Source organism: Cinclus cinclus, chromosome 7 (assembly GCF_963662255.1).
Source record: "Cinclus cinclus chromosome 7, bCinCin1.1, whole genome shotgun sequence".
In the NCBI taxonomy this organism is placed as follows: Eukaryota; Metazoa; Chordata; class Aves; order Passeriformes; family Cinclidae; genus Cinclus; species Cinclus cinclus.
Window position 1 is genome coordinate 14,766,012 of NC_085052.1, and position 24,882 is coordinate 14,790,893.

A 24,882-nucleotide genomic window follows, 5' to 3' on the forward strand; every position below is an offset into this window, starting at 1 on the left:
TCCTTGTATTTTCAGCATAACTGAGGCAGATGAAGCAAAATGCAACAGTAGATTGCAAGATGTGAAGAAATCTGAGAGCTTTTTGGCAAGCAGTGATCAGACAGAGGGTGAGAAGGGATTTCATGTTTCTAGATTGTTGTGTGTGCTGGGAAACTATCAGTGCCAGAAGCTTTGAGACACTTTGCCTGTGTCTTCAGGATAGCACTCTCCTTAACAGTTACAGACATTTTCACTGAACCTGATCAATGCCTTAAGGACATAAATGTCTTTTATTTGAAGCTTACATATGACCCAATGTTATTTTGTGGGATGTTATTTATTTTTACTTTTATTTAAACAGATGGTTCTGTTGAAAACCCTAAAGATGGTAACTCCTGTATGTGGTTTTCTTGTGTTTGAGTAGATATTCCAGTGTCTACTATATTAGTGGATTGTTTATTTATACTTCTTCAGTTTGGGTTTTACATTTCTCCTGACATACTTTGTGACTGGAAGTTTACAAAACATCTATCTTTCAGTAAGTGAACTCAAAACTGAGCTGGGGCTGGTGAATCCTGATATTTTAACAAAGCCATTACCCTTTCTAGGCTTGGTACATTGGTGGACAGCTTCTATTTGGTTGCTGTTTTACCAGTGTGAGGTTTTTTTCCAAGATAGTTCTTACAAATTTCAGCATTTAAACTTGGTTGCTTCTCTGTTTTGAGCAAAGTGAAAATGTGTGTGCTTTACAGAAGGGCTTATACATTTTTATTGTTGATTTTATAGCAAAACATATATGTGTAATTTTTCACTTGGCTGCTACTGTTCAATATTACAGTTTTCTATTTTGGTTCAGAATGATTGCAAATGTAGAGCTAGACTTTACTGTGGAGTGTGTGATTTCTTTGCACCAGGAATTTGTTTGACTCCAGAGTGGCATATCTAAACCCTGGAGGGTTGCTCTAGTGAAAAGGGAGACTTCTGGCAGGTATAAATGCTCCTGTCAGCATTATACCAACCTTTGGCTGTCGCCTCAGTCCCTGAAGGTTGGTAGTAGTTGTTATAACTGCAAAAAACTCCCATCATAACTCAAGGGATTGAGTCCTGTAGGACTAGAAAGTTTAATATCTATTGGCTATATAAAGTATTCTTTCCCTCTCTGTATGGAATAAAAGCTTCAAGACTTATGGATGGGAAAAAACTCAAAAGCTAAGCATTTTACTAATACGTGCTTAGGTCTGACATATTTAATTTCTGTTTCAAAGTTTCTCTGTGTTGTTTAAATGCTTGCTGAATATGCATGGAAAATATTTTGTACTTTTCAGAAATATATTGTTTAACTGTTGCTTAATAGTTCTGTAATGTTTTTATCCTTTATCATTCTACAATGTGTAGTTGAGAAAAAGAAATGTAAAGTCACAATAAGCATCCAAACCCACTGTTAGAGCACATAGGTAGTCCCATAATGGTGTTTTGTGTTTGTTGTGCTTAAGTTCAACAAAGCATGCATTACAGCACGTGACCATTATTTCTTTTTCCCCACACACCTTCTTTAGGAAAAGGGGAAGCGAACTTTGAAGTGAAGGCTGAGCCTATGATAAAAACATCATTAGTTGAAATGAATCTTGATGAGTCACCTTTGGATAATATCAAAAAAGAATTGACTCTGCAGAGTACAATCCCCGTAGCAAAAGAGCAACAATATTTGCAAAGCGGCGGCTGTGGTCCAGGCTTTGCAGAAGAAAATGCAAGTTCAGAGGAGCAAGCCATGATAAAGAGAGCTGGAAACAGCTACCTGGCATCTCCCAATCTACCTGACTTTTGTGGCTGTAGTCCTGGTTGGAGCAGTGCTTTTTATGGAGCTGAATGTTTTGATTCAGGAGTTCATAGTTACTTGAAAAACCTTGGAAATCAGAAATCAAGTGAGTCACAAACTATAGATGCTAAAAAAGTGGTGAGTACACTGATTTTAAATCATTAAGATACATCTTGCTGGTTGAAAGTGTGATAAAATTTGTTCTTTTATAGTGAGTCAAAACACTATTTATTCTTTTAAGTACTGGCTCTTAAGCAGTTTAAAATCCTCTAGATTTGTCATCTCAGCAGTAAAGCACAGTAGAGGTGCAGTATTCCAAAATAAAGCCCACTGACACAAAAGTGCAATCAGTGATCTACAACCCATCTTCTGTTCTTAAAGTTGACTGGAAAAGCCCTGTCTGCCCTTTGCACCAACCCCATGGTGGTGATACTATAGAAAAGAGCTAAGAATGACTGTGACTGGAGCACACCACAGGCATAGCAAAGTTTTTCTATCTAGACCTACCTAAATCGGAAAATATTGTAGAATAAACAGAGGATTTGCCTCTGACTTCATTGCAGCTCAACCCCGGATATTTTACAGGACAAACCACTTTGTCCACCAGATTCCAAATGGTCACTTCTCCTGATTCCCATTCTGTTTACGTAGTCTCTTAATCACCTTGATTTTGCTATAATTAATGGAGCAAAAGCAGATCTTGAAGTAAAAGCAAGCAGCTTCCAATTAGAATCTGGATAATAGCTTTCCTGTGCTTTCCCTGTTCTCTGTGTAATGCTTCTGTAGGAGTACATCTTTTAAAAATCCAGGGGGCTTTTATGGCTCTATGCTAATGAGCTATGTTGTTAAACCTTTTGAGCTTTTCTGAAAAACAGTGACAAGTTTTTGTTAAGCTCAAATTAATTTCTAGCAAGTCCATCCCATTAAAGCTAACCTATTTACCAATCTGTTGTTTGATATGTTAGTTCTGAGCTGTGTGTTTTCTGATCACTCTGCTTGTGGGAGTTGTCTGCTGCATTCTGTGAACTGACTGCATTTAAAATGCTGTTTCATGTAAGTGGGTCACTGGTAGTTAACTTAGGACCCAAGTGCAAAAGTCACCACTTCTATAAAGCACAACATACATCATGTTTGTTGTGTCATAATAAATCAGAAGCTGAGCCCAAAGTGGATGGCTCATTTTTACTGGCTGGTAAGATAATGAAACCTTTGATATGCAAACAATTATAAATGTAAATGTTTACTTTTAAATTGATGTATTTTGAGGGGCCTGATATACTTTCATTTCTATTTATTGCTTAAGTTACATAATTCTATAGAAATTTAGGTGTTTTTTTTTTCAATTTTGTGAAATACATAAATAGAAAATATGAAAGCTGAACTTTGAAACTTATATGTCCTTTATTTCTAGAGCAGCTCTCTGGTCTGCCTTCTGACCTGGTTGTATAATATCAAGTAGTTATACTTGTTTGGAAGCCATTGATTTCAGTCAGACTTTCAGTTCTTGCTGCAAAGCTGTTTGAAGTGTTTCTGGGGCCTGCACTAAATTCAGAACATACAAATTTTAATTCTGGATGACTTGTGATTTTAAGTTTAAAAATGCTCTTGAAAACAACCAGCGAAGTGCAGTAATAACTAAAGGTGCATTTATGTGAACAGATTCAGGCAAACTTCCACACAGTCTCATCATAAACAAACCTGCTCCAGTTCTTAAGTTGTAGAACTGTGACATGACTAATGCTTTTCTGGGAACAGGCAACTTCTGCTGTATCTTGCCTGTAAATACAGATGTCAAAGGTAGTTTTTCATTGTTAATGTCATATCCTTGTCTGTTTGGATGTTCTTTTGTCTTCATACAAAATTATTATCTTCTGAAATTTCACTTTCTTACTAAGACCACTTTCTGCTTACCATTCTGATCAGAATCCTATTTCTTTTTAAATAGGAACTAGAACAATTGCTAATGATGGAGACAAAAAATTACAGAAAGACCATAAGGTTTTACCAGAAGCTGTTGCAGAAAGAAAGAGGAAGCAAAAGTAAGATTGCAGCAACTTGCCAGTAATAAAATGGCTGCATGGTACTTCTAAGGACCTGTTCTGTAAATCATCGGTGTTCTTATACCATGTATTTTAAATCTGAAGGTCCTGAAACTAAATCTATGTTGCCCAAACTGAGAGGACAGCTACAGGAGATGAAGTCAAAAGTGCAGTTTCTTGAACTGGTGAAGAAATACGTGCAGGCAAGTCAGACTTTATTTCACTTGTGCTTCATTTGTAATTTCATTAATGCATCAGTGTAACTGGCTGCTCAGATCAATATATGAAATGTGAAATAATTTCTGCCAAACTGCCAAATTAAGTAAGATCCAAAAGAATGATTGAAGGTAATTGCTACTAGTATTATTTTAAAAGGAAAAAAACATCAATTGTATGAAAAGCAATTTGTCTTTATAATGATTGTATTTTGTGTGAATTTTCCTCTTCAATTTCTTGTTTTATCGTGGCCTTGCTTCATTGAGCAGATGATGTATGCAGAGCAGTGGGGTGTGGAATCCTATGTGCTGCCTACAGTCATTCACAATGGGAAAGCTGACACCGTGGACATGGCACCTATGGATGAATCATCATTGCTCCTTTACTATAACACAGAGAGACACCAGTATAACAGTCAAAATGGAGTGAGAGTTCTGCAGGCTGGAACACCACTCGGTTTAATGGCTTACTTGTATTCCAGGTATAGTACATTTTGCACATAAATTGGGAGTGGGTTGAAGCATAGTTGCTAAATCAGGAAAAACTTGTCTCTGTGATAAATCCTAGTTACTCAACATTTAATAAATTCTTCTCTCTTCTCTCAAGTTTGTGTTATGTCCGTGAACGCTCATTTGCAGAAATGGAGGTGAAAATGTCAAAAGATCATCTGGCTTCCATTAAAAGTATTTGATAATAAATAAAAACTATCAACTTTAAACTTTTTTATCTTTTACTTATTTGAGGTTTGCTCTGATAGTTGCCATGGAATCAAGACTTCGTTACTGCCAGCAGTACAATTTTTCATATAAACATATAATCATATAATTTGGCATTTTTTATTAATAAGGTCTGGATAGGAAAACGTTTAAGTTTGGTTCTACAGATTATTGCCCCAATAATCAGTCCTTGGCACTGATCAAGATGCAGGCTTATCTCGGGGTTTCATGGGGGACAGAGGTGGGTGAGGGCAGTGTTGTTTTAAGGTACCTAAGCTGTAATAGTGTGAAGGATATAAATTGGCAGAGGCTCCTTCAGACTTGTGCCACTGCAAAGGGAGCAACTTCCTCACAGTTCATCCTGACTCTGAGACCCAGTTAGTTACACTAAGTGCTGCTTTTCCTGGTAGTTAATATTTTGCACAAAAGTGAAGAAAATGTTTTGGAATTTGACTTTCCACATTCATCAAACCCAAACTCTCATGATTAGCTGTAAGCCAATAGGGAAAAAAGATAATTAACCTGTGTTAAGACCTTGAGAGTGTGTACGTATATAAAAAAATAAAATGCCCTCATTTTTAATGTGTGTATAATGAGTGTATTCTGTTGTTAAAGTAACTTCTCCTTTAATTAGAGCTACAGGGAATATTTCCTTGCTTAATGTATCTACTTATTATGCTATTATTATAATGAAAATGTTTTAAAGCAACATCAAGCTAGATAATAGAAAAAAAGAAAGAAAATGTACTATGTTCTTACATACTATTTAGATTGCAACTTGCCTTAATAATAGAAATGTCAAAGTGGTTATTCACAAAATTGAAAGTAAAGAAACTCTTTATAAAACAAATTATGCTTTCAGGGTTGGCAATCACAGTACTTGATGTGTAAAAGTAATTTTAAAAAGAACCAAGGTTTTATGAAGAGCTTGGTAATTTAAAATGCCTATTGATATTTTGAGGAATTTTTTTTGCTGTTGCTGTAGTCAAATGCAAGTTCTGGCTTGTCTGAAGTTTTTCTTGTGCTTTCAGAAATGCCTTTTTAGAAGGTTATGTACAACAGTTTCTTTACACATTTCGCTATTTCTGCACACAAGAAGAATTTTTGCAGTTTCTTCTTGATAGAATCAGCAGCACTTTATCCAGGTACAGTAAATTCCCATGAAAAACATTATCAAAGTAAAATTGAGTTTCCTCCCTATAACAAATAGTTGTTTCTCAAAAGTCCTACTTAATTTAAAATGATTTTTGTGTTTGTTTTTGTAAGACTCTCTTAACAAGTGAGAGCAAAATGAGAGCAAGAGCTGCATCTGACAATGTGTTTACTTCTCAGTTCTGCTTCTCACTTTTACCAGTTATCCACTAACGGGTAGTAATTACAACCTCAGCTTTGTTTCCAAGAGCCATGGATTCTAGAGACATGAAATTTAGGCATTTAAGATACTACATTAAATACCAAATAAAACTCGTGGGTTTTGTCAACACTTATTGTTAAATTGGAATTGAATGTCAATTTTGACATAATAAGTTTCTTTTTCTTCCCACCAGTGCAAGCCTGGATCCTTCCACATCCCTTACCAAAATATGTAACCGCAGTTTCTACATCCTCCAGGCATGGATTGAAGACTGTTACAGTGTAGACTTCGCAACAAATACTCATCTTCTGGGCACCCTAAAAGATTTTATTTCTTCCAAGGTAATTCAGAATTTCAGCAGATCCTTTAAGAAAAAAAAAAAAAAGAAAAAAATTGTTACATATCCCATAACAAATCTAAGTTATTACAAAAAAGCTGCCCTAAGTACAATTAAAGTAAATGAAAGAAAAATTATGCTGTATTTGACAGCTATGTTCAGTATGTCTGGTTTTCGACAGGTAAAAATCTTACAACTGTATTGTAACTTGCTTATAATTTCTGGGAAATTGAGTTCTGTGTGCTGTTAGCCTATTTTGCATTCCCAGGTTGCTTCATTAAATGGCTACGGGGAGCGCTTGTTGTCACTGCTGGAGGACGCCTCTGCCAGGAAAAGTTGCAGTCCTGATCTGTGCTCTGGTGTGGACAAATGTGAAGAGGAAACTGAGGAGGGCAGAAGAACATTGCATTCCCTGTGTAAAAAGCTCTCAGAAGATGTTTCCAGAAAGGTGTGTCTTTTCTTCAGACTGCAGTGTATGGAGCACATTTCCGTATATTAAGTTTTGACAAAACCGGAAGTGTCCAACTTAAAGTCCAGACCAACTTAGTAAGAATTTTGTACCCGCATTTTAAATTTTCTTTTGAAAATATCTAAGATCTAGACAGTTCTGTAACCGTGACAAAAATCTTACATTTTTATTCCTGACAGCTGTTTCAGTAACCTCAGATGAGATAATCAAAATTTTGAGACACTAGCATGTGACTCATAGTTATTAGGAAACCTTTTTCCCTCGTCAACCATTAATGCTTTTTATTAGGCATCTTTGTAAGAATATAAATACAAGAAAACAGCAGGAGCTACAAGGTTCCCTGCTAGAACTTCAAAGCTTGTAGCAAGAACTTGTCTGAACTTACTGCAGGCTTTTCCCAGAAATAGATGTCTTTACAGAGTGATCAAAATAACATGTGGAAGTCAAATGCATCAATAGTTTGCAAGCTGAATTAAACATCAGCCTCGTGATAAAGGTGCACAATTCCATGGGTATACTGGGGATTCAGACAAGAAAGGGCAAACAGAATAGGAGAACATGGACTTTTTTATTGTCACTGCACAATAATGATAATGGAAAATGGAAGAAGGGAAAAGAACGATAAACCAAGTATTTCTTGGAAAGGGATGTTTGATTCTAAAGCAAAAAGGATAAGTAAAATATTTGACGGAAGCAAGCTTGAATACATAGAGGTTTGTTTTAAATACTGATTGTTGATTGAGATCTGGCAGCCTCCTGCTTAGACTCACCCACTGTGCATATTCTATTAGCTTAAAATAGCAGTGTTGAGTAAACCAGTTTGTTCTGGGCTAACCTTGAAGATTAGCTTAAGAGTTTTACATGCACAAAGGTGTTTCTCTTAACAACACTTTCTTGAAAGTTACATCAAAGGGAGACTTAGTATTTGTTTTAGAGAAGTTGTAACCTTACATTTATTTTTTCTACAGAACTTCTATTGGAAACTATCCAAAGGTATGGGACCAATTGCACAGTGTCAGAGAGAGCGACTGCGTGCAGGTTCAGCAGTTTTGCCAAAGCCCTGCTGTAGCAGTTTGGCAGAAGAATCCTCTGTTTCCTTAGCTAGAGCAGATGAAGTGGGACCAGCTCTCTTGACCGAGTGCAGTGCCCAACAGCTTTGTTGGCAGCTGACACTACTGCAACAGGTACAAAGATCTAGGTTCATTTGGAAGAACAAATAATATCTCTCTTCTTACTCTTTCTCTTCTTTCTTTACTATTGTTTCAAGCTTGTTTCATATTGTTTTATAAGACTTTGAATTAAAACTTTTCTGTTAATCTCTACAGTGACATTTAGAATATCTAATGCTATTCTTAGGCTGGGATCCCTCTCATAATTCATGCAGGTGGGGTAGGAGGAGGACATACTCTGTCATTTTTAATCCTCGAGCATTTTAAAAGAACTGTTAGAACTAACAGCAGATTTATCTTGGTTTTTTGTTTAGGAAGTATTTAATAAATGTCATCCAGTACACTTCCTAAATTCCCGAGCGCTTGGTGTTAAAGACAAATGTGTTGCTGTGCCAAAGTAAGTTGCTTGTTTTTACTGCCCTTGGAGTGTGTAGATACACAATAACTTAGTGTTACACTTTAAATTCTTCCAGGAACAGAGAAAATTTAAATACTTAGTATTTTTTACAGACTAGGTAGCCTGTTTATATGGGTTATTTAATATCATATTTCATATGTGGATACTGGTATGTACCTATGCACATGCATGTATATGGAAGGCCCCATTTGCCAGGTGATTTCTTTGAAAGCTGAAGTGTGTTGAGGCCAAAATATTTCTAAGAACTTGCATTGGGGGTTGCTTGAAAGGTTTCATTTTTGGCAGGGAAAAAATGTCACGGATTCTGAAGTGGACCCTTGGTCATTGAGTATATATGTATATAAAATCTCAAAGACATTTACAGTCTTACAGAATAGCTGAGGTTGAAAGGGACCTCTCAAGATATGTAGTCCAACCACCCTGCTGAAAGCAAGGTTCAAGCTGGACCAGGTTGCCCAGGGTTGTGTGCAGTTGGGTTTTGAAGGTGGATGGAGACTCCACAGCTTCTCTGTACAATGTTGCTTTTGTATGTTAGGGAGATTCATTATTGGTATTCATAGATACATGGGAATTTTCCTGTAGTTTCTGGAGTGGTTACTAACCTCTTTAAATTATTTGCTCGTCAGTAATTAAAGTTTTCATCCAACCACATAGACCTAATTATTTTTATACTAGTCTTCTTCTTACATACCCAGTGGATTCAACTTCTAATTAGTAGTTGTTAATTGCACTACCTATGGTAGATTTTTTCTTCTAAGGATAGGGAATGTACATCTAAAGCAACTCATTTTTACAGGTTGTTCAATGGCTGAGGCTAGATCACCTGGTTTATGTAGATTTTGGGGTTCAGTCATGGAAAATTTCATGGGTGGTGCCACTTGATATCCAGCTCGATTTCTTATGTGGTTGTTGAATTTGGTTTTCTAGTTGTTATTTTGTGTCAGATTGGCTGGGAGTTTATTATGCATTAATGAGTGTTGAAAGTGTTTTTATGTATAGAAGTATATCCTGTATATGCTTATTTTTTGATCAGATATACTTACCTTGTAATTATAAGGAAGAAAAAGTAACATGGCTTGCTGTGTACATCATGAAGTATAAAATCAAGACGGCAAGCAATGCAAAATTATTTTAAATTGTTAGAAGCTGACATCTTCACAATCAAAGTTTTCTTTAAAAATCCAGTATCAGCCAGAATTATTTTTGCTTTTCTTTTTTTTTCTGTTTTTTCCTTAGGGCAGTTTCTGCTGAGACAGTTTCATTTAAAGTCTGTAATCTGTTTCTGTCAAAGTGTGTACAAGACCAGTACCTTCTGCAGTTATTAAAAAATGCAGACAGTATTAGTACCTGGGTTGCTGCTGAAATTGTAACATGTCACACAACTAAGGTTTGTCATTGTTTATTGTACTACTAACTACAATACACTTATTTATTTGTCATTATCTATTACTTGCTATGTAGCAAACCTGCAAGAAATAGTCTGAAATAGACCTGTGAGTGGGCAGTTAACAATTTGATTTGTTGTCACAAGGAGGGTCTTGGATGCTTTTTAGTAGCAGGTGTCTAACAGGATGTAAGAAATGGATTGTCTGAGGGGAATGCAGGTCAAACCTTTTATCAAGGACATCTGAGTGACAGGAAGGGAAAAACTGTGTGAGGGGAAATGTTAGTACACTCAGCAGTTCTGATAACAAATTGTAAAAGGAAATACCTCTTCTTCCTTCTCATTTAATTGTATCATGTAGGTTTGCTATGTATATATGTATATTATATATCTTAATTTTTTTTCCAGCGGCAGGTGAGCTTGTTATCAAAATTTCTTCTTATAGCAAAATGCTGCTATGAACAAAGAAATTTTGCTACTGCAATGCAAATCCTAGCAGGCTTGGAAAATCTTATTGTACGACAGTTGCCAGTAAGTTTGGGACTCTGTTCTGTGACCATTTTGCTTAATATAATCTTGTTCCAATATAGACATAAATGTGTAAAACAAAAATATAATCTGTTTTATTGTAAGGCCTGGAAAGTTCTACCTGCAAAAGTAGCCGAGATAATGGAGGAACTCAAGGCTGTTGAGGTATAGTATGAAGTCCTTAATGCAAAATTCCATCTTTGGGGTTGGAGAAGGTGCAAGATCTGCTTAAATGGGTGTCTGTGCAAGATGAAAACCATAATTATTGCTTTTAATAATTAGTTTAATTTGATTTTTGCTCCTAATCCAGGAGTTACATAAGTTTTAATCTCAGTATTTCTTTAACGTGTGTCCTGTGTGACAAATCAAAATTTCAAAAGCAAGCTAAAGCATTAGATATGCTACATTGCATTAGAAGATTTCTGCAGAAGCTTTGCAGCTGTAATGCGTTCTGAAAAATCTCAAATGCCTATTTTAATATAGGCATTCTTTGAGTGATCTGTACGATTTTGAAACATAGCATGAGGTTTTAAAATGCAGTTTTGCCTGTGATTTAGAACAATTGAAATTATGTATGAAATATCTTTTGATTAAAGTTACTTTATTTGTGTACTTTAAGAAATTTGCCGCTGGATGAATTCACAGGTCTGTCTTCAACTTCAGTGCCGAAAGTTAATATTAATGACAAATAAATAGATAGTGTGAAGTACATGGAGAACTTGTAAAAACTTTCCCAGGACTTCATGTGAGATTAATCTGTGTGCGTTTTTTAACTAGGTGTTTTTAAAAAGTGACAGCTTATGTCTGATGGAAGGAGACAGATTCAAAACTCTTCCAACAATTCCATCAGCCCATGTTTTGGCTATGCATGTCCAACAACTTGAAACTGGAGGATTCACAATGACAAATGGAGCTCACAAGTGGACTAAACTTAGGTAATTATTTTAATTATGTGCTTATATCCCCTGTATTTTTATTATACTAATAACATATATATGTGTGTACTGATAATATTGTCTAATGAGAAAATGAGAGCTAATGCAGCATTTCACAATTAACAGTTCAAATAGTCTCATTTGTTTAGATATGTAATTAGAGGTAGATATACAATGGAATAAAATGCTTGATGCCTTTGAATTTCCTTTAAGGTTTGTTTTTTGTTTTATGCTTTCATTTTTATCATTAACAAAACAAACTAATCTTTTTTATCATATTCTCTTACAAGAAATATTGCAAAAGTTGTGAGCCAAGTTCATGCCTTTCAAGAGAATCCTTATACGTATGCACCAGATTTCAAGCTGCAGTCTTACCTCAGACAAAGAATAACTCGTTTTAAAGATGCAGACATTTCTGCCTTGGCAGCTGACAACTGTGCCAACTTCCATCACATACCAGCAGAAAAACATTCTCGAAAAATTCAGGACACACTGCGCAGGATGAAAGCAACATTTCAGTAATTATTTATATTTCATCTGTTCTATTCTGGGTCTAGACTGTAAAACTGAATTAAGTTGACTTCATCTACTGGACCAATTTCCAAGCAAATACTGAAAGGAAGCAACAGAAGATACTGTCTCAAGTTGGAATTATTATATTTCATAACATGGAATTATAAAATGCTGACTAATGAAATTTGAATCAGTGGCAACTGGATGGCAGATCAAAAGAATAAAAAGAGATATAAAATTGAAGAGTGTAGATGAAAAGGTTTATTAATTTTGTTGCTCTTCTTTAGCATAAATAATTAATTAGCCTGAAAACCAATATCTAAAAAATACTGCGGAGAAAGTTTAAATTCCAGCTCCTGTTGTCAAGTTGGCCTAGGAGAGTTGAAAACATAGTTCATTAAATGTTGAATCTATTTTTATATAAACACAGTACACTTACATCCTGTCACATTGTGCATATAATTCAGAAACACAGATCCTCTGCTAATCATTGGCTGTTGGTGTGTCTTGCTTTTATGTTGTGTATTATGAAAACTGACATAAATAATTGGCTGTCTATTTCTCCTGTCAAGGAAGGAGAGAAATGCTATCCTTCTACTTTTTTTTTTAGTTTGATTTTAAAGTCATCAGATTAACCTGTTTTCAAATGAAAGTGAGATCTGAATGTAAGTATTGCCAATTCGTTGCTCTGCTTCTGCACTCCTGGCATTGTGACAGTAAATGTGAAATTGCTTTTTTATCTGTATTTGGCACAAGAGTCACTTTGCCATTTTAGTCTGTCTGTATGTGTGCACATTTGAGTATGGCTTTTGCTCCTGAGGTTGTTTTTGTAGATCACAGTGCTCCAGCAGCGTCCAACAGAAGATAACCATGTGAAATTTGGATGTGCAACTTGTAAAACTGTGGTGCTAACCTATTCTTAGAGCTTGTACTTACAAGACGTGAATGGCCACGAAATGTGTTGCTATTGCTAGAAAATTTGTTGAGCTACCCAGGTTTATGCAAGACCAGAATGTTAAGGCTACAAATTAGTTGAAAATACAAGTATTTCTATCAGAGGGAGCAATGGTAGTGTTCAATGAGAAGTAGGGAAGGGCAAGAAGCACTTAAGCACTGTTCTGAAAGTGATTTGCTTAAAATTGTGTTTAAAAAATGAAAACGTTTTGAGAGAAGTGAAGGGCGGTTGTGAACAAGTATCTTGTTGAGTGTTAGTGATGGAGAAGGATAATGATGTAAGAAATGGGAGTGTGTACATGTCTGGTATTTCACAGTTGTACTGTTGTGTTTGACAGAAGTGCACGTGCTCATGCTAAACTGTAGCTTTCTCAGTGTATAAGAAGAAGTCTCCTTTTCTCTTGTCAGTAACAGCAATATTACATCTCAACCCTCTCTCATCTTCCTCAGTAAGAACAAGGTGTGTCCATACTTTCCTTTAAATGCTCAGTTACTTTTTCCTACTAATACAGTACTACTAACTTTTGGCTCTTATTCGTTTAAACTCTGAAGAACTCAATCGTCAACAGAGTTTTCTTGTTTTTGTCCTACTTTAAATATGATTTATTTTATTTTCCATATGTAGGTTTAACATGTCATTAATTATTGTATTCTATGACTTACCCATAGGGAAGTAAATCACGTTGCTGTTTCTCTAAAAATTGCCAAATGTGAAAACATTTAATATTTACCTCTTACCTTTATGATGTAAGATTGTTAATGATAACATTATCTTCAGACATACATTTCACATATTTTATTGGTATGCATTTATTTTAAATAATGTGTTTTGTTAGTAATTATTTGGGGTTTTGTCAATTAAAGATTACCATTTACTTAAGCCCACACCTTGCCTTTGAACAACAGTAAAATTTTAAGTAGCGTAAGTTTTACTAACGCAAAGTACTCCACAAGACTTGCTAATCACATGATCCTAATAAATTCATTTTATACAGTTACCAGTCAGACTTTTGAAATTGCTTTTGTGAATCTTCTTATCATTTATATTTTGCACTCATGAGAATTTGGTCATGTATTTCTTAGCTCTATGTTACTACAGCTAGAAAATATTGCTTATTCTATGATGATAAGTGATGCTATGCAAGATTTTAAAAATCAGCTCATGTCTTCTGTAGGTGCTTCAGTGTATCAAATCTTTTATTGGTATTAGTGCATAGTATTGAGTTATGGTACTCCTTTGGGGTATTTCCATCAATCAGACTTTTCAGATTTTGTGTTTAGGCACCACCCCACAACAACAAAAGCAACAAATGTTAATATCTAATGAAAAAAAAAATAATTAGCAGCAAATGTTAATAGCTAATGAAAAAAATCCACTCCTTTACAAGGAAACTGGCTTGGTTTTCTCCATGAAGACTGAGGTACGTGCATCTTATATGACACAGATTTCAGAAGAAAGTTACATCTAGCATATAACTGTGCTGCTTATTTGTGACTAACAAGCAGTAAGGGTTGAGCTAAAGTTTTCTCTCTTTGTGGGGAATGTCCTTTAAGAAAATAAAAATGGGACAAAACACATCAAAGAAACATGTTTTTATGTAGTTGGCAAAATATTACTGGCATCAGTAATCATACTACATAAGCGAGGGACTTTGCAGTCTAGCCCTGTGCTTCTTTTCCAATACCAAACTAGAATTTTTGGGAGAAAAAAATTTGAGTTTGTTCTTTGATCCACTTCCACCAGATGTCCTAGCTATTCCTCATTTTTTTTCACATTCCCCTCATCTTGCTTTTATGTTTATGTTTCAAACAGTGACCCATGGAGCTCTGATATGAAGTCTGCTCCTTGGGAGATTTTCCAGTTGCTTTGTGTATTGGTGCCCTTAGCAGACGTTTGTTCCCAGGATCCCTGGGGTTTTCACTCCCCTTGTGAGAGAGCTGGGAAGTGTGTCCTTCTTACACCAGCTCTGTTTTAAATCAGGTTTCCAGTTCCAACACCTCCAGAAGCCTACCAGGAAACAGGGGTGGAATTCACTTGGATCTTATGATTCATTCTATAGAATCCCAAACCAAGGAGCTGGGACATACTTAATGAATTAGCACTGATTCATGATTCTGGCAAATTCCTTTCCTTAGAAAATTTTCAACCACTTCTAGACTTTGCTTTGTGTATTGGATTAGTTTCATAGGCATTGCTGAAACTCATAATTTCTTTTAATGTGACTGTTTATAATCTATCAATGAATGATAAAAGCTCTGCAAATAGATGCTTATTTGCTGTCCTATGTGATAAAATTCATAAAGAGTAACTGTAGTAAATTATTCCCCTGAACAGCAAAATTCCAGGATAATCAGATGCACAGTCATAGACTAGGATTATTGGGTTTTCTGGGGAAGGGGGAAAGTAAAGTCACGTCTTCTGGGGAAGAAGTGTCTTGATATTCCTTCCAAATATCTCCTAGTTCTCATTGTCTTGATGCAAGGAAGTGAAAGGGCAAAGAACTTGAAAATAAAAGGTGGAAAAGAGCAGGCGACATGAGAGTACAGATCCACAAACATGAGCAAAATAACTTTTCTCCACGAAGGTAAACTGCAGGTCAAAGGTTGGATAATTCTGCTAAAGACCATTGTTGGGAATACAAAATCACCAAATTAGTTTATTTAAATAAAAGATAATGGACTGAAACCTAGAGAAAGATGTGGAGAACTCAACAGAGTGCCAAACAACTAAGTTTTGATGTTCTATCAACTAAGCTGATGAAATACTGAGTATCCCAAGCTACATCTAAAATTGTGAGGATGGTGTATTTTGAAATGTCACAAATAGTCTCTCATTTATTGTTTCTCCAGGCCGGGGGATGTATTGAAGTACACTGTGCTCACATCCCTACCCATACCACTTTCTTAGATGACAGCCAGGATATGATTTGCTCTGAGCCTGGAGTGAGCACACTTCAGATACAGCTTTGTGTATTTAAGCTAGTGCTGGAACCATAGGGAACAATCTTACTGTTTAAGACGTTTAACTGTTGAAAATCTGCATGTGGATAGCAATCAAGATGAAAGTTACCATGAGACATCAGAGTTTATGATTCAAAGGAAAGAAAGAGATGAAAGAAGCAGAATAATAACACTGGGCTTCAAAAAATCAAACTTCAACAAACTCAAAGAATTGGTACATGAGGTCCTGGGGAAGGAATTAAAACACAAAGAACAATTCAAGAGAGCTGAGACTTTCTTAGAAGAGTTTCTAAGGCTATATTTTAAGTATAACAACCGTTTATCCACATGCAAAGGAAAGAAAACTCAGATAGTACTGTGGCTGCATTAGGGGCTCATCAATTACCTGAAAAAAATAAAAAAAAATACTGGGGGGCGGGGGGAGGAAATTAGAAACAAGACAGCTACATTTTCCAGAACAGATATTAAAGAACAGCACAGCAGGTTAGGAACAAAACTAGACAGACAAAAAAATTCTGTCAGCAAGAGAAAAGCAAAACAGTAAAAATGGACTTTTAAATATTTTTCTATTATACAATAAGAGCTTTCTGCTTACCTGAAGAGGCAAGTAACAGATGGTGCAAAAGCCTGGAGTGCTTGCTGTTCCACTGCCTCCCCTCTAAACAGTGGTGTGTCATGATCAAAGCTAACCAGGAGTGCAGGTCAGAGGCTATCGAGCTAATTAGATGTATCATAACATTAACTTCTGATTAAACCCATTCTATAATAATAAGGAGGAAAATTGCAATCATCTTGGAATTACTGTATTTTTGATTGAGGAAGAATGAGTGAGTTCCCAGAGAACCAGAAGATAATACTTTTTTTTTTTTTAAATGGTAAAAAATCACAGGAATGAGTGGAAAGGCAAGGTAAAGAGAATGACAGAGAATCAGCCAGAAAAGACTTTGACACTAGAAGAGTTACTGAAAAAGCTGTCTGAAAATCTGCAAGCATAGAGACTACTTTAAAAGGCTGGCATGCTTTTGTCCATGAAGTAATTTTTAAATGACCTAATAATAAATGTTACTGTCCCAAGAGATAAAAAGAGCATGTTGTACGTTGAAGTTAATATATGCCTTGACACCAGATCCTCCTGGCCTGATCTTGTATTTGGTCACTCAGATTCAGATGATGGGCCTCTAAGGTGAATACACAACTGGTTAATACATCATTTCAAAGGGTAATTAACATGCTTGTTAAATTGTGAAAGTGAATTGAGTGGAGTTAGGACTATCCAGATGTTATGAGTGAAAAGCAGGTGCAGATCCCTCAGGGACAAGGCAAAAAAATAAGTGAGAGCTTTGGCTTTATCAGAAGTGTAGCGTTCCCACAGTGGGAATCCTGGAGCACCAATCAAATAAGGATCCAATGCTAAATGAGGAGCCCTGCTAAGGAGTGGTGCTCCAGGGCAAGTGCTGTGGGGGTGAGTAAAGAAACCTGTGCTAATGAACATTTCATACATGTGCAATGTCCTGTTTTGCTCATTAGCTGCCCCCTGTAATGCAGGTGCTGCTATTTGAATTCTAATATCTGCAGGTGGCTTTCACCTTGACACCCGTGCAGGTGGGGGGAAGCAGACTATTCTGGCTTACAGTAAAGAGGTAAAACATGCTTGGTTCTCAACACACCCTGGTATGAAGAAGGGAACTATCACAGTAACAACAGGGTAAGACCTGCTTGGAACTCTGCACACTCCAATGAGAGAGGCAAGCTATTGGGATTGCAGTAGGGCAATGTATGGAATGTGTAGGAATGCCTGTGAATTTTACTGCTGAAATACAAGGTGGGATAGAAAGCACACTTATACAATGTACAAGCTTAGAACTCAAAATAATCATTACGACAGTTTAATTTTCAGCTTCAACTCTTATGGTTTTGAAGGATAAATTTTAAATGAAGAATAACTACAGAGCTTCAGTAAAAATCTCTGGGGACCATAACAGATCACAAGCTGAATATGAATCCATGTGTACAGTTTGCAAAAAGAAAAGAAGAATGTGGGGGGAGAAGACCTGATGTGTACTACACGAGAGCTGCACATGACAGAAGGTAATTATTTTGCTCCGTTTGGTAATAGAGAAGCATCAACAGGAATACTTTTACCATTTAGGCAGTGCAGCTAGGATACATACAGCCAAAATAAGAGAGAGTAGGGGACCACAATAAGTATGTGTTAGGAAACACAAAATAAGGCTGAAAGAATTTGACTTATATAGGAAAGATTGGATTGAGCAGACCTGTGAATGTGAAATATTGCTGCAAAAAATAGTAATAGCTGCAGAGTGAGGGGGTTTTTTGTGTTCTGTGAAGCCTAAGCACTTGATTTTGAAACAAGGCTGATTTTGTTTCAGTTTTTACATTGGAAAGCTTCCTATGAATCACTGAAATAGGTTACTCATCTGTAACATGCACCTAAGATCTGCTTTCCTGTAAATTTTTAAGAACAAGTGAGGTAAAACTCTGACAAGTGCACAGGCCTCCTTGTTCCTGTGAAGGGAGAGAGACTAGGTAGGGATCTTCAATAAAGTAAATTGGACACTAATTCAAATACTTACCTGCAATCAGACAATTACATTAATTTGATTATTAATTTAATTGTATTCTAGTCGCTTCAGTTTTCAGGGGTTTATTTGCATTCTTCCTCTGAAGCATACCAAAAGCAGGTGGTGCTGTGGGATAAGTTGCTAGAACTGATGTCAAGGATGTCTTAGAGGGATGCTGAATTTCCCTTCTATACATATGCTAACGCAGTGAAAAAGTGACTCGATGCTAAAAGCAGCAGCCAGAGGGATTAGAGCTGAACCTGCCGTGCTGGGTGAGTCGTTTTAGCTGCCAGTGTTCCTGTGTACAAGTGGCACTCAGGGACATGGTTTAATGGTGGACTTGGGTTAACGACTCAATGGTCTTAGAGGTTTTCTCCAATCTGAATATTTCCCCGATTCTGTCACTGCCTCAGCTGAACTTGTACTACTTGCCTTCCTTTCTGTAGCAGCTTTCTGGCTGTGAAGCCCCGGCACAGCCAGGAGATGGCACAAGAGGCTCTCCGCAGGGTTTTGGATGTTGGTGCTGCACCGAGAGCAAGGGGAGACAAGGATCGGTGTCCCACCGTCCAAAATCTGCCCATTAGAAGCATGCAAACACCAAATGACAGGGGGTTTATATTCCACTTGTAAAACGAACATGTATTAATATTCAGCGTTCAGCTGCTCCCTTTAATCTTTTTAGAGAACATGCACACGCATCGTCATAGTCTTAAAAGCAATTTATCTTCTATCCATGTGTAATACACTCGTTTCTGTAAAACCTGGCAAAAAAAATTACACTGCGCTGCCTGGAGGAAACACAGACATCGAATTGCAGGTTACAGGGGCATTGTTGAGCATCTTAACCTAACTACATTCCTGTCCTCACCCACTAAGCGCAGCTTTTCCCATATGAGTAAACTAAGGGAATGTCAGGACTTATACCCTGTTTGGTACAAGTGAAGGCAGACATACAGTGTCATTTATGCTCTGTTGCTACAGTTGTATATCCTGCCAAAGTTACTCTCTTCATCAGGCAATAGTAACATTTGCAGGATACTTGATGAAAGTGACTGGAATAAAGAAAATAAGAAGAAACGGTCTATAGTGAAGAATACAGATGAAGAGGAGAAATAACTAAAAATGTGAAATGGAGAAGAGCCTTGAAGTCAGTAAAAAAAGAAAAAGGTAAATGCTATTTCCATTTAATTCGAACAGGCTGGTTTTGGAGCAATACAAAGACCTGATTTTTTTTAGGTGTAAGTAAAGGGGGAAGAAAGAGTCAGTAAAGCATTTTCACTGCTGAGACCAATGCATTTCAAAGTATCATTGTATGGCATAGGCCAGGATGGGCACAGAGCATGATAGATGTCCCAGCTGTGACAGTTCATTCTCCTGCTGACTGACTCACCATGCTCAAATGCTAACTCTAAAATCAAGAGAGAAAATTAATTAGTTCTTTAATAGCCGAAACTGAAAAGTTACTTTCAAGAACAATAAATGCTTGGTCAGTATATTTTTTTTTTCATTTCTTTCTCAATTTCTTTAGAAAGTATTTATGGGAGAAACGAATGTAATGAAAAATTACTGATTTAATGCATTCTTACTTTTCTATGTTGCTAAATGTAACTTTTGAAGTAATCGTCCTGAAAAAAATGTATCTTTCAGCAAAGACTGACAAAGAAAAAGGCCTTGATGTAAAATGTGAAGGTAGCCTCTCTGTTAGGTTTTGAAAATATTGCAGGGTGTTTAAGTGTGTCTAATTTCTAGTGTAAACAGAATTAAACTACAGACCCCTGAGCAGCTTCATTTGAGCAGTGTCCATAGAGATCTCCCTCTGGCAATATGATAGGAATGAGGGCTGAAGTAGGATTTACATTCCTGAAACTTGGATGGTTTTCCAACTTATAATAGTTTGTCTATAATACTTTGTCTAATAATAAATAAACAAAAAAGCTCTGTTGTTGTACCTTGCTTCTGTAAAAACAGCAGTACTAAACCATGTTCTAAACGTGGTCATGCTTCATACTAAATCTGACTCTTTTTAAAATTTTTTTAAGCTTAAATTTGGGTAAGGAGCCATTAAAACAAGTAAGTGTTTTCTTTCCTAATATTTGCAGCATGTCTCTGCAGAATATATATATATATATTTAAAACATCTCATTGATTCTTTTTAGCTGCTGGTGGGAGCCTTGTGTTAAGGAGCCTGGGAGCTCTTGGCATTTTGAGTGCTGTGTTGATTTAGATCAGTTCCAAACATGATGAGACATTTAATTTTTGTCTCTGCATTGTCACTATGTTTATACCAGGCCTTCCTGGTATTTCTGCACATATGGTCTTTAAATGGCTCCTGGAAAGTAGCTCTTATTCTGTCAAAGAGGAAAGAATTATAATAACTGATAATTAAGAGATTGGTTGGAGGCCATTTGTAATGCTTTTAAGTCCTAAATAGGGATTACTCAGAAACTGAATGTTTGGATAAACACACCAGAGCAAAGACCATGTAAATTGTATGGCAGATGCCAGCAGCCCCTGCTTGCCTGGACAGACCTTCATGGGAAATCTGCATGTCCACAGGTGAACACATGGACCCTGTGTGGCATAAACTGCCTGGTTTTTACTCTTTGAGTTGCATCACCACCTAGCTACTCCCTAAGAACTACAAATTCCCTCTAGTCTCACAGGACCCTCCAATGCTATGGGAAAGGGTCCCCTGCTTGTACAAAATGACAGTCCCTTCCTTTGGTCTTGTTTACCCACTGCAGCAAGGCCAAGTTCTCCCTGGTACCTGTGGAGAACCCAAGGCAGTCGTGCCCTCAGCTGCTCTCTCTTCAGCTCCTCCCCAGCTCCAATAGCAAGGGGATTGCTCAGCACAATCCTGCCCCTCTGCAGGGCTCTGAGCTCAGCTTACTTACTAGGGCAGAGCTGAGCTTTGGGCTGGAAGATGTGAAGCCACAATTAATTCTCAAAGGCAGAGATGTAATCCAAAAATATTTCCATTTATTATGTATTATCCAATATTTGTAAACATTATCAACTGTCTAGTAGGCAGCCAAGCAGGTAGTTCTGCAGAACCTCCTCAACATGAGACCCGTGTTTCTTGTGAAGATTTCTGCAAAGCTGAAGGGGAAGGTGCTGCCTCCCCAGAGGGGGCAGCTGTGTATTCTGCAAACATCTGCAGAGAGTATTGCCATTATCTATGGTAATGGATCTCCAGACTCCTGCTAGTGGCAATCATGTTGGTATGTCTGACCTCTTTGTCTCTGGCCCCTGTATTAGCAGAGTAAAAGCTACTATCTGTCCCTGCCCTACTCTGACAAATTTCATTAGCATGAGCAGGTTTTCATCTCTTTGGTAACATCGCTTGATTTCAGACATGGTATTTCTAAATCACACTTTAGCAGGAGATTTTCAAACAAGCATTTAATGAATAATAGATAGAAACTGAAAGAAGGCAGATTAAGAATTTTAGATAAAATTAAACTAGCCGCTGTTAAATATTTTAGCAGTCATTACATTCAGAAGTCATCTGCTACCTGTCCAGGAGACTTCTACATTTTATGTGTAATGGAAATGAGATTGGTTTAATTTTGTCACACCATGATGAATTTGTATCTCTGGGAGCTCAGCATTTGACACCATCTTTCTGCAGTGCCATTTGTTTCAATACAATGCAATTAATAAACCAGTGGTGTATAAAGATGCAGCTCAGATGATAAAAAGTCTTCAAATCTGTAAAGGCAGATGTATCAGTGGGTGATGAAATTCAATATTTCTATTTTTAGAGCTCCATCATAGGACATGTATTCTTTTTTTGTCCTATACAACAGCTTGCCAAGTCTCTTTATTTGATGACATAAACCTGGAAAAAGGAAAGTTATAGAAATAGACTTCTTTTTTAAGTATTTGTATAGACATAAAAAAGTATATATGTTATATTTAAAAATGTAAGTAGGATATAAGTTTATTGTTTATATTTATACATAAAATTCTGTGAGAACTAAGGCTGGAAGTAATTCTGGGCACATGGGACATATTTATGTCATTGGGATGGGATTGTGCCTCACTTGTGATGCAGAATGCTGTTATAGAGATCAGAAATATTTAAATTGAGAAGGAAGCTTGCAGAAAAGTTACACTTTCTTTTTCCATGTTCATGGGAATTAGTCCTTGAAAATGGCATTTTTCCTGACTGCATGGGAGGCTTGGCAGGATTCTGCAAGCAGGCAGTGGTGCTGATATTCCCAGTTCTGACTGGAGAGGTTGCTGCCAGGCCACGTGTAAATGCAGCTGAGTAAAGGGATTTGTCCTTCAGTAATTCAGTGAACAGAGCACATTCCTGTGTGTCTCCTCTCCATCTCCTCCCTGCTTGGTCTGCTCTGTGACATATGTTGCCAACAGAACTGTCTAATGCTCAGAAGTTCTGGTATTTTAAAATTTGTCTTCAGGTTTGTGGTGGGGAAATCTTGACATTTACCTAAAGAAAATAATAGTTAAAGAAAAAAAAAAAATTAAGAACCTGAAATATTCAAGGTGGGGTGGGGGTTTGGTGGGTGTGTTATAAAACAGGAAATTTAAGAGAAATCTTGTACAGTCCAGTCAAGTAAACTTTCTAAACTTTCCATTGTTAATCAGAAAATGTTTGGGAAGGATAAATGGATCAGGATTCAAATAATTAGATATCAAACAATCCAATTTGTTTGGTGAAAAACACCACAGACATATACATATATACGTGTGTGTGTGTCTGTGGCTTTGTCCAGGCTAGAAGTGCTTGTGGACTTGTTTAGATAGATAACAAATATGGGAGGAGGTATTAATGCTTGGATGTTTATTTACACATTTTTACACCATTTTTCCTGCAGGAAGCTTGTTTAGTGGGCTCAGGCTGCAATGTCAATCCCTACCTACACAGGCCAGAAACAAAGGGCTCCAGAAGGACTCTGGTCACGTATGGTTGTGCTTCTAAATCAGTTATTCGACACCTTTAAATAAAGGTGACTATCGTGTTTGTGTTTTTGTTTGGTTAGAGACAAACTCTTGAACAGTATCATCACTGGTAAAGCAAAGTAGGACTCATGCTATGCCATGAAAATAAATAATCAATGAGAGACAGAGCCTGAAAGTGGTTCACAAGTCTAACTTGAATATAGTACAATGAAACAATCTTCTGATGAACAAAAATCTGCAGGATTTCTTGATGAATGGATGTAGCAACTATATTTGGAGTGAAAAAGAGGTTGAAATGTTTGGTTTAGGATAAGATTGACAAAGGATTTTAATAAGACTTACCAGATTAATAGAAAGAAAAAATATATCTGTATAATATTAAAAATTGAATCCATTGGAAGATTTAGACATAAACTCAGTAGGAGAGTTTTCAGTCTTCAAATCTCTGCCTCACCGAGTATTTAAGAAATAGAACTGTAGTTACAGTAACTGTTATCACAGAGAAAGTGAATGCTGAGGAATTCAGCCAGAGTGACAGAATAACAGGTCGGCCAAGTCACAGGGCAGACAGGCAGCAGAGCACTGGGTTTGTGTGCAGGTGGTGGGCGGGTGTAAAGCAGCAGGCAATAACATGGACAGATAAAGATGTGCAATCATGATCTCTGGAGGCAGACTGATACCAAGCGGGGCTGTGATAGGAATTATCAATGCACTGGGAGTCCTGCTCTCTTCTTTTACAGGAGGGGAGGGTGAAAAGAGGAGGGAATTCATGGTTACCCTGCAGTGAAAAACTGCCCATAAACCACCGAGAGCCTTTTGTTAATATACTACAGAGGCTTTACTGCAGCAGCCAAGTGTTCCTGTTGTTAGTCCAGAAACCATACTTTTATATAAACGATCAGAAACCTGTCGATTCGTAGAATCCAATGACCTTGACAATTACCTTTTTCTGTTTCACAGCTTTCTCCTCCAAGCCCCTCAGCCTGTGCCTGGTGTTTATATTTTGCAGCTGCAATCCCGGAGAACCCAGTGAGTGAGTTTCTCCGCTTGCCTGTTTGAGGCTATCTCGGGAGCACAATGATCAGCCCGGAAAGGAACAGACTTGAGAAGAGCAAGGGGCCTGGTCCTTGAAAAGGAATGGGAAAGCGAACTGCAGCAGGGGAAGGGAGATCGGAAGGAGCAGCAGCGTCCCCTCTCCCTCCGGCGGCCGGGGATGCTGCGCTCCCCGGGGGTACATTCCCCAGCGCTGTTTGAGGCTGCTCAGCTCCATAAATGCCATTTGCATGGGGATAGGATGTAACAAGAGCTGTAAATCACTGACGGCGGAGTGAACTCCTCTGGAGCAGACACGGCGGAGCCGAGCCTCCGCGAGCCGGGGCAATGTGTGAACGATATCTTTTGTTGGGGGGGGGGAGGACTGATAGCAATTAGATGATACTTATCTGGCTCTTTGATGTGTAGTTACACAAACAACGTTTTTCTCCGGGAGTTGCACTATAAAGGAGAGGCCCGTGCTTCTCCGCTCCCTCCTTCCCGTCATCTCCGAAACAAGGCAGGATGACTAAGGCCCCTTTCTCTGTGGA

At 37.3% G+C, this 24,882-nt stretch overlaps 1 protein-coding gene across 1 annotated transcript in view; it reads left to right on the top strand.

Annotated features, from left to right (window-relative positions):
• KNDC1 (kinase non-catalytic C-lobe domain containing 1) overlaps positions 1-11,882 on the top strand; it is a 56,887-nt gene extending 45,005 nt beyond the window's left edge. The window contains exons 16-30 of the mRNA XM_062496349.1: positions 16-107; positions 1,536-1,933; positions 3,741-3,834; positions 3,940-4,037; positions 4,320-4,531; positions 5,798-5,911; positions 6,314-6,461; positions 6,726-6,905; positions 7,895-8,110; positions 8,410-8,492; positions 9,750-9,900; positions 10,306-10,428; positions 10,531-10,590; positions 11,203-11,360; positions 11,651-11,882. Coding sequence (XP_062352333.1) covers positions 16-107; positions 1,536-1,933; positions 3,741-3,834; positions 3,940-4,037; positions 4,320-4,531; positions 5,798-5,911; positions 6,314-6,461; positions 6,726-6,905; positions 7,895-8,110; positions 8,410-8,492; positions 9,750-9,900; positions 10,306-10,428; positions 10,531-10,590; positions 11,203-11,360; positions 11,651-11,882 — 2,359 coding nt within the window. The remainder of the gene's footprint in view (positions 1-15; positions 108-1,535; positions 1,934-3,740; positions 3,835-3,939; positions 4,038-4,319; positions 4,532-5,797; positions 5,912-6,313; positions 6,462-6,725; positions 6,906-7,894; positions 8,111-8,409; positions 8,493-9,749; positions 9,901-10,305; positions 10,429-10,530; positions 10,591-11,202; positions 11,361-11,650) is intronic.
• The last annotated feature ends 13,000 nt before the right edge of the window (positions 11,883-24,882 follow it).